Here is a 10,952-nt window from a genome sequence, read left to right as displayed (position 1 = left end):
CATGTTTTCGTCCCTGAGCAAGATGGTAATGTAGGAAACGGAATAAAAATATCGATAATTAATCGATCGAATTTCCTGCATGATCATGTTAACCCAGAGAGCGTAAGCATCTTATACATTGGAAATGAAAACCTGTAATATCGACCTTGATTAACTTCGACCGTCGCTCCAGCATCCCCTTAAGGCTTTTTACTCTGTTTACGGAGTTATCGTTACATGTCATAAATTATGTTTTTTAGTTGATATGAATTGTTGCTACTATACAATAAATAACATTTCGGCAAGTGAAAATAGATGGGTAAAATAACTATTCTTTAAATTTTTATATACATGGCTCTATTTTCATGACCATTATTGTATGTTAATATATTATAATATATGTATATTATTCTATATTATTCTATATTATGTGTATAATACATGTGTATTATTTTATATTATTCAACACAAAATTAAAAAAATATTTTGACGTTCAAAGTTTGTAATCTAAAGTGCTTTTAATTGTTTTAAAAAATTCATTATCCGTAGTGTATATATACATATTGCAAACTAACAAATGATTAATTAGTTATATCAACTTTACCCGCATCAACTTTTATATCTATTTCTGTACTTCAACTGGCTTGAAGCTATTGCCGATGAATAATTTTGTCCTTAAAAAATCGAAAAAATTTAACATTTTTCGTTTTCTTGTAAGACGTGCGATTAGTACAATATTTTACACAACACGCTGGCATTTCTGCGAACTAAATAAGCAATACTAATATGATCCAATCTATCTTCCTTTTTTTTTTTTTTTCAATTTTAATTGGCTTCACCAACCTATCTTTTATAGTTACGCTGCATGTATGTATGGAAGAAGCCACGATATTTTTTAGCATATGGGGCGAACTCTAATTGGTCGAAAAGCAGACGTTACTTTGGACCACTACGCAACTTCGGGAATGGTATACGTTGTCTTCTTACATCATGGAGTGGACCACGCTCCGTATGGAAAGTCGTGCGTCCCTAGGCAGAGAGAGAATGGGGAGATGGACCTCGCTTCGCGTGGGAAGCCATTACGTACGCAAGGGAGGATATAAGATAGTTTTTAATATTATACGTGGCAGAAATAAGACATCATTTTTTAAACTTTTTTTGTTAATAACTTTTTAACGAATAATAAGCGACGGCTAAAACTTGTTGAAGGACACTCAGGAAAATGTTATCATGACCTTGATAACATATGTCAAGGTCATTGGGGCATGCTCCCTCCATCGACATATTTATTGAATAATATTTTCCGCTATTATTATATTGATAAAGCGCTAAAAAACGCTTTATTAAAATCAACAAAACATAAAAAGTAATTAAATTCTCGTTAATTTAGCAATTTGATTTCTATTCTATTTCTTGTATCAGATAATTTGGATCTAAATTAACAAATAACTGCACAAATCTTATGTAAAATGAATCCCAGTCGAATTGGCTGAAATTTTACTATAATGTAGATCATGATGTCCTGATCAAAAGTCCTCATGAACACAAGGTCCAAAAATGGACAGTTTTCGAGATATTGGATGTCAAATATTGGAAATATGACTAAATTCCAACATTTAATTTCCAATATCTTGAAAACTGTCCATTTTTGGATCTCCTGCCTATGAGAACTTTTAATCAGCACATCATGAATTATATTATAGTAAAATTTTAGCCAATTCGACTGGGATCCATTTTAACATAAGATTTGTGCGGAGTCCTTTGCAGACTTATTGCTAGATAGATTTCATTTTTCAAATATGAGATTTGAACCTTTCAGATAATTTGAATATTCGTATCTAAGTAACTGGATAATTCAATAAATGAATTATCCTCGTGACTCGTATTAACAAATTTGAAGCTTTCTTATAATCAAAAAATTTAAATAAATATAAAAAAAATTATAAACATACACAATTATTGTTAATAAACAAATCAATTATTTTATCATTTATCATTACCGTTCATAGAAAAATTTATAAATATGATTAAATTAATAAATACGATTAAACAAGTAAATGTTATGCAGTTCATTGAATTATATGATAGATAATAATAAAGATATTTTAAAGATTCCCTTCATAAAGTAAAAACATAATAATAAAATCATAATTATTAAAAAATCAATTTAATCGTATTATTATTCCTGCTTATATAATTAAACAATTTTTAAATAAATAATCGTTTATGCAATCGTTTATGCAATCATTAATACTAAATGAAAATTTATGTATTAGCGTAAGGTATCAAATATAATAACTATATCGTCGTGAGACAACTCTTCAATCACAATTCAATAGTTAACCAAATTTTTAACGTAATTATATTCAAATTATTGCTTTTATTTTGAAAATTGTTTATATTATTAAAATATACTACAATATATAATTCATATCACATTACATACCCTCCAGGTTCTAATTCTATTACGCCATCTTCACTCATCCATGAATGCGCTAAGATTTGAGAAATACTTAAACGTCGCTCTGGTTCTACCACCAACATGTGTCTAATCAATTTTTCGCAATCTAAAATAAAAATGTTATTTATATTATACAAGTTTGCATATATTATTTTGAATTTAGTTTACATATACTCTTTGAACCATGAAATAAACAATTTAATAAAAGCAGCATAAAAACCTCCAATAGTTCTCAATGTGACAAACAATCTTTATATAATATAGTTATTTAGTACAATATAACAAATATATAAACATTTCGATCTCCTATTAGGTCATGTATTGTAATTTAATATAACATGTCATAAAAACACTCGCGTTTTCATTGTGTGTTTTTTTTATCACATACTACTGAATTAAAAACTACAAATTCTTATTGCAACCATTGATTATACATGATTTGTCCTCTTCTACATTATAATAGCTTCGTGTGAAGAGCTAGTTCTTCACAAAAATTAATCACAACGACAATCATGATTTCTCCAATTGCACAGAATTCATAACTCCTGTAATTCTTTGTTCATGACTGTCAGATACCAAAATTTCTTAGTCAATAAAATTAATGCATGGTGAAAGAATCATGAAGAATGTTTTATATAAACTACATCTAAATCCGGCTACTGTTAATCAACGGTTGAAATAAAAGGAAAAATATTATATATAGATGCTAAGAAAACTTTAATTTCCATCAATATTTACACAGCCCCTCATCATAAATTCTCTAAAAGACCAAGGTTTGGTAGTAACTAATTAATAAATTAAAAGTTAAGAAATAAAGTTAAAAAGTCAATAAGCATTTAACTTTTAATTTAACTTAGTTAATTTTAAATCAGTTAACTTTTAACTTTAATCAGTTATGTTAGAATTAAAAACATATTAATTTTAACTTATTAACATTTTTCAAATTAAAAATTTTTTTTTAACGTGAATATTATTTTTTTATGAAATTTCTAACTTAGACAATTAGAAACAGTCCAATGATCGCAATGGGTATAATATTTCATATATATAATATTTCCCTTGAGTTAAAAAGAAAAGAAAGGTAGTTTATTTTAAAATGCTGTTTCGTTAATTAAAATTTTATTTAAATAATGTGCTATATAGATATACTTTTATAATAATTATTAGTATCTATCTAATGATCACTATCTTTATCTAAATTCCTTACGTACTGGGTTGAAGGTAAAGTTCTGCGATATTTTGTTAGTTCAAAATTATGTATACAATATCTTCATCAAAAATGAGCAAAATTTAAATTTAGAAAAAAGGTTTTAAAGCTTGGAATCTCTCAGGGTTGCTACAGAAAATGAATTTTAAAATTCCCTGACTTTTCCAGATTTTCCAGATGAAAATGGAAAACAATTTAGAATAAATGAAGGGCTAAGAGCCAGTAATATAACAAAAAATTTTAATTTAACACATAAAAATAATTATATACGTTTCGACACCGGGTCATTTTCAATGTTATAGTAACTAAATTATTATCGGTAATTTATGTAGTTAACAGTATTCTTCATGTCCTGTGTTATAATGTTGCCAGTTAATAAATTAGACATCTTTGAAAATTCTCGGCAGTAAAACCGTAATAATCTTATTAGAAAAGAAGTCGAGAATTATGAATAAAAACGCAAAAAGATGGAGATCCACATCGTGGCCACAAAGTTAATAACATAAAATAGACCAACTCATCGTTGATTCTCGGCAGTAATAGTTTAAAAGTAACCGATAACAAAGGAGAATTAATGCTAAACGTGTAAAATTAACAATATATATAAAACTGTACCTTATTGAATAGTATGTTAAGCGTGTATAAATGAAAATGAACGTAAAACGTGGTGATCCATATCGTGGTAACAAATAGTTATTACTTTAAAAATTGGAGCAAATTTGCAAATGAAATAACAACGAACAAGTGATTTCGACGATATCGGATAATGTAATGTCGGGAAGGAAAACACAAAACGGGAACCAATGATGACAAGAAGGGGGAGACAGGAGAACGCTAGGAAGAGGAAAGAGACTGTATAATGCCAGTATATATTTCAGGCAATGAGTCCGTGTTATTTTGCGTGCCTTTTTATATGCACCATTTCAGATATCAATTTCTTATTATATGAAGGCTCGATATCCAATATACATCCACCTTATCCCATTTAAAATTATGATTCTCCTCGATACGATAATTAGAAATCACAGATGGAAATTTAGATTTTTTTATTAATATCTGAAACGTGCTTCTGCAGTCTAGTTTTTAACTGTCTCTTCGTTTGCCCTACATAACTAACATCACAATTCTCACAAGAAATTTTGTAAACCACATTTTGATTATTCATAGGTTCCAGCTGATCCTTTCCTCTTTTTATTAAGTCCTTCAAAGTGTTTGGAATAGTAAAGGCCAATCTACAGTTAAACATGTTGATAATAGGTGTAAATTTTTCAGATATTGAATTAATATATGGAATTGTGAAAAATTTATTATCTTTAGCATTTATATATTATTAAAACTATTACTATAATTAATATAAAATTTAATTCTACTTTGGATGGTCAAAAAAAAAGTAATCCAGTAGAAAAATTTTCCATGATTAATATAAAATATGTAAATTTTAACATTTAGACTCAAGGATTGTAGGAAAGCTATATTATTAGAAACGCAAAAAAAGCTTAGTATTAAGCATAGGGTAATTCCGGTATATACACCGCACCTATCAAAAGCTTAATTTACTAAGTATTATTTACTATGTTTATAGTAAACGAATTATATTAGTAAAAACCTTGTATTGTCTACACTATTATGAAAAAAATATTAGAAATCCGAAATATTTATTTTCCATATTAAAAAATAAACTTTTCGAAACCCTTGCATTTTTGCTATATATCCCATAGGGGTGGGATATATGACTACTCATAGAAGGAGAGGGAGTATGTACGGCTCATGAAAAATTTACAAATAATGCATATAAATAAGACGTATAATGACACACAATAACTTATATGAAGTAATAAATAATAATTACTATCTTCCTACATATATTACAAGTGTTATGACATGAGATACATATTTCATATGCGTTTATTGCATTTAGTGTACTGAATTCAATCTGCGCACTTTGTATGCTTTGGGCATAAATCCCACCACTCGCTAAAAATACCGTATATCCCAAACAAGTGGGATATACAAGACATCAAACTAAACAAAGAATACGAAAGCAAAGCACTTGTATTTTGCTACACAACATACTTTACAATTCCACTACACATATGTATCACGAAATAACCACTAAATCTTTTACACGTCCTACAGTAATCATTTTATGTAGATTATAATTTATGATGGCGTTACTTATTACAGTGACAAATCGATTCAACTCACAATAATTTCATGAATATTAACGGTAAGAAGCTGAAATTATAAATCAATATAACATAAAGGCATGTAACAGAGTAGTTGCGGGAAAATTACCCCCACTCCTTCTATTTTTTCTGACTTCTGCGGCGTAAATCCCAGCGCGGCGTATTTGTCGGAGTTACCCTAATAAAATTTTGGGTGCAAATTTAAGCCAGTAAAAAATTAATTAGTTTTGAAAAAAAGAATGCAATTACAACGAAAAAGAGGGATCAAATAAAAATACTGAATAAAATATAAATTTAAATCATTTTGTTAAAATCGTTTAAAGTGTGCAAATTTTTAACTATAAATGTCAGATATAATATTTAAAAAATTATAACAATTATTTAGAATAGAAGCAATTTAAGGAAATTGTGAGCAAATTTTGAAATTCCAGACTTTTTTACATTTTCCCCTGATTTTTCCCAGTTTCCATGACCAATTTCAATTTCCCTAACTTTTCCATGTCTGTGGCAACCCTGTCTACTTTCAAAAGGTTACTGTAATTTTTGGGTTTATGTGAATTTAGTAACTTTTACATATAGAAAACTACGAGCTAAAAGAGAAGAGAAGTTTCTATTCTTCCTTCGTAGATTGTTACGTGTCAAAAAAATTTGCGAAAATTTTCGACTATTTATCGTAAAAACTTGAAGAGTTTTCCCTACAAAATCGTTTTTTAAAAATGTTCCTACAATTTTTGTTCTTGAGTTATTCACGAGTTAAGGAAAAAGGAGCATTCTGACTTTAATTGCTCATAACTTCATTAAAAATCGTATTGCAATTTAAAAAAAACAGATTCTTTAAACTGAAACGTTGCTCTATCGAGTGGTGTAATTGCCTTTTTTTTTCAAAAATAGAATGTATACACAATAAGAACAATAAGAATCTTACTGAACTGTACATTTGAAAATTCAACAATAAGAAATAGAAGTAATGGCCATAACGGTCAAAAATAAATCTTTAATGCTTAAATAATTCAATCTGAATTACTACATATACTATATATGTACATGTATATATATCATATTTGTAGTCATTCAAACTGCTCACCGAATTGGTTTTTCGGATAGCGCAATTAAGGAGGTTCTCGCGCTACTTCCTAGTCAATAGACAGTTTATTCATAATAATACGTAAAATAATTAAAATAATGGAATAAAAAGATTACTAACAATATCTTATGCCATTATACATAATTATTGTTAATTTTATGTTACTAAATATTTTCAAAATGACAAAATAAAAGTTGTAAGATACTCATTTAATGTACACGCATCGTCCATTTGACATATATTCTAGCTTTTTTCATTAAAGAATATAAATTTCTTGTAAACTGTATGGTCAAATGAAATTTAAATAAAACTTTACGAAAACAAACTAAGTGTTTACTTTATAATTATAACGATTTTTAAATTGCTGTCTTATACGCAAGTGTATCAATTAAAAAGAGAATAATTACAGAATAAGGTTATACCTTTAACTTGTAATGTAAAATTCTATAAATTTATAATTAAATATCATCAAAATGGTACGGTAAAAATCAATGAAATTTTTTCTAGATATTATTGATATTATTAACTTTTGTGTTACATGTATATTATAGATCTTGTCTTATATTTCATCAAACGCGAAAACCTCCTTAAACTACTGTAATAATATCACGAATTAAATTGATAAGCAATTTTAATAATTTGATGCTCAATCAGGCATCCTATTAGAAAGATGTTAATATGCTGAAAAACTGTAAATTTATTGCGGAAAATATTTCCTCGGCCGGGAGTCGAATCTGGATCTCGTGTATTCCGTACGAGCGTCATAAGCCTTTAGACTACCGAGGCCTTAGTAATATTCTTCGCAATAATTAGTGTATGTATGGAAACATTTTTCTTTTAAGCAACGCAATATAAACAATAAGAACAATAAAAATCTTATTAGACCGTACATTTAAAAATTCAACAATAACAAATGGAAGTAATGGCCATAACGGTCAAAGCTAGATCTTTAATGCTTAAATAATTCACTCTGAATTACGATATATGTGGGATCGGAAGATAGCGCTGAGGCAGAGATAGAGGGCAGAACTAGAAAACGAACAAGGACTGACCGCGTGTATTATTAACGAGCATTCTATGTAATCTTTTAACTTCACTTTAATATTCTTGGTTCAAATAAATCAATATTTACTAAACATACGTTAATGCCTACAAATTGGGGGCTCAGCCGGGATTGAACGAGTATCTGAAAAGTGAAGGAATCGAAAAATCCGCGAACTAACCTACGACGCATAATCGACGACAAACAACGACGAAAGGACGATGAGAAGAATGGCCGAGCTAACTCTTGGAGAGATACTCCCGAACAAGCTAAGTAATTACACAAAGCTGAAAGATATTAACGCTTTATATTTTTTGTTCTACGGTGAGAATGGTAATCCGAAAACGAATCGCAAAGACGTTCGCGCATTCAAAGGATTTTATTTTGACGACGATGAGGAATAAGAAGCTAGGTTAAATTTTGTAACTGATACCTTTACAGTCGAAAAGTTAGTTAAGCTGTGTACATGGTTTCAGTTCGAAGTAGCCGGATCCAAAGAAAAATTAGCAGAGCGCTTATGCATGCGGTTAACCAAATTAAGTCAACTCAAGTTTGACGAGGAAGAAAGCGAAGACAAGGATAACGACGAATATAGCAGCATAAATGACGATAACGCCAATGGCGACGATGGCAAAATAGAAACGAAGCCCACGACGAATTCAGACGCCGTAACAATGTCGAATGACGAGGCACGACAGGAATCACGACGACACAAGCGAGATGTGCAACAGCAATCTGTTTTACCACAAAGTAACGACGAACAACACAGAGAGGACGACCTCCGACGTAAGAACGTAAGGCAACAACGAATTCAGTTTTCTCACTATCCAGAAGATGAGACACAGCGTTACAGTAATGAGATACAACTTACCAATGAAGTAAACCGCCTTCATGCCGAATTTCGACACCGCGATCATAACGCACGACGCATAAATGAAGATGGATACCGCAATAAAGAAATACGACAAAAAGATTATTTACGACGTGAACATTTTAAACAAGAATATGACGAGATTAACGAACGACGGGTTGCATCATACGACCAAGAGATGTGGAAGCATTGATACCAACGTTCACAGCTGACGACAATTATCCCATTAAGAAGTGGCTGTCCGACTTCGAAGATATTGTGCGGATGACAAATCTCAACAAATTAGAGAGAACAGTTTATGGTCGAAAAGCGATTAAAGGAACAGCAGCTAAATTTCCACAATGTCACAGACACACTGAACGTTGATTAGAATTCAAAAAGGTAAATTTCTCGATCAGGAGACCTCCCCCCTAATGACATATGTTGTCAAGGTCATGACCCTGAGTGACCTCCAACAAGTTTTACCCGTCGCCCGTTATTCGTTAAAAAGTTATAAACAAAAAAAAGTTCAACTATATAACACGAGAATTCCCTGCTTTAAAATATATTTGATTATTAACAAAGACGTTTAAAAATATAACGTCTTATTGCAACAAAATTTTTGAACATACGGTATATCTTCTGTTAGTGTATACAAAACATAACTTTCCAAACAAAGCACGGTCTAATTTGCATCGTCCATACAGTTAATAGAGGTACACGTTTAGAACATAAATACTTGCAAAGTAGTTCGTATTCTGTCTTCAAAGTCAGTATATATATTCGCGGAGAAAATAATCAGTACAGTACAATATTGATTCTTTATGGAATTATTTATGTGAAAAAAGGGTCATGACCTTGACAACATATGTCAAGGTCAAGATCATTAGGGGAGGGTCCCCTACAATGCACGACTATCAAACATATTTTAAAGCAGGAGGAATTCTCGTGTTATATATAATAGTTAAACTTTTTTTGTTCATAACTTTTTAATGAATAACGAGCGACGACTAAAACTTGTTGAAGGTCATTCAGGATCATGAGCTTGACAACATAGATCAAGGTCATTAGGGGGGGGAGGGTACCTGATCGAAAAATTTACCCTCAAAAAATGTTTACTAAACAAGTTTCGGAAAAAGGAAACGAGTGCTGAGTTACACAAAGAATTGACGAAGAGGAAACAAAAACAGCAGGAGAGTATTCAGCAATATCTCTATGCCGTATCGGAAATTGCTACGGAGATATTTCCGAAGAATCAATAATTGACTATGTGATTCCAGGCATTAACGACGACGATGTCAACAAAATGGTTCTCTATGGCGTACGTACGTTAAAAGAGCTGAAAATTAAATTAAGGATATACACGAAGTATGTGACCGCCCCACAAGCCACAACAAAGGATAAAGCTAAGAAAAAACTAACGAGGTAAAATCGGCTAAGACAGCAACGAAGAACACAGTCGAAATGAAAAAAGAGCGATGTTTCAATTGTGGACGTAGTGTACGAGTACACAAGTCCGACAGTTCCCAAAATAAAGAAAAAGGTAAAAAATGCTTCAATTGTAATCAATTCAGGTATATATCGGCGGACTGTCTATAACCAAAACGCACGAGTACCGGGCAAAAGACGAGTAAGCCGATCAAGATGACGACTAAAAGTTCTTATGTAGTCAAATAAGTCAAAAACTCCCACAGTATGAAGAAGCACATCACAATCAACGGACATGAAATGGTAGCATTAATTGACAGGGGCAGCGAGATTAACATAATAATATAAAAACAAAAATCAAATAAGAGGCAATAAACCACTACGCCGGTTGTCAGAGGCGAAAATAATATTAGGTATGGGAATAAGTTTCCGCCCATTAGAGAGATGTCGTTAGTAGCACTGCTTGTGTGTTTGATAAAACGGCAATACATGTATTTGAAAGGTGTGTGTTCAAGCTTTTGAGCCCAGTAGTTGATATTCGTTCGAAGCGATTTGTTTGAACTAAGCTTTGAAACAAAAACAATAGGAATGGGAATTATAGGCACGATAAGCTGATTCTGCTACGTGACAACGCTATGTCACATGTTGCAAAACCGGTCAAGAAATACTTGGAAGGAGTGAAGTGGGAAATTCTGCCCCACCCGCCGTATTCACC

The 10,952-nt window shown here is 30.9% G+C and overlaps 1 protein-coding gene across 3 annotated transcripts in view; it reads right to left on the bottom strand.

Annotated features, from left to right (window-relative positions):
• The window catches only part of LOC108770023 (serine/threonine-protein kinase SIK3), a 122,031-nt gene that overhangs the window by 58,295 nt on the left and 52,784 nt on the right, over nucleotides 1-10,952 (bottom strand). For all 3 annotated transcript variants that reach the window (XM_018521311.1, XM_018521313.1, XM_018521314.1), the window contains exon 5: nucleotides 2,426-2,546. In XM_018521311.1, the coding sequence (XP_018376813.1) occupies nucleotides 2,426-2,546 (121 nt within the window). The remainder of the gene's footprint in view (nucleotides 1-2,425; nucleotides 2,547-10,952) is intronic.

Source organism: Trachymyrmex cornetzi, unplaced genomic scaffold (assembly GCF_001594075.2).
Source record: "Trachymyrmex cornetzi isolate Tcor2-1 unplaced genomic scaffold, Tcor1.1 scaffold983, whole genome shotgun sequence".
Lineage (NCBI taxonomy): Eukaryota > Metazoa > Arthropoda > Insecta > Hymenoptera > Formicidae > Trachymyrmex > Trachymyrmex cornetzi.
Note: the sequence above shows the minus strand (reverse complement) of the source record. Positions and strands in the feature narration are given on the sequence as shown.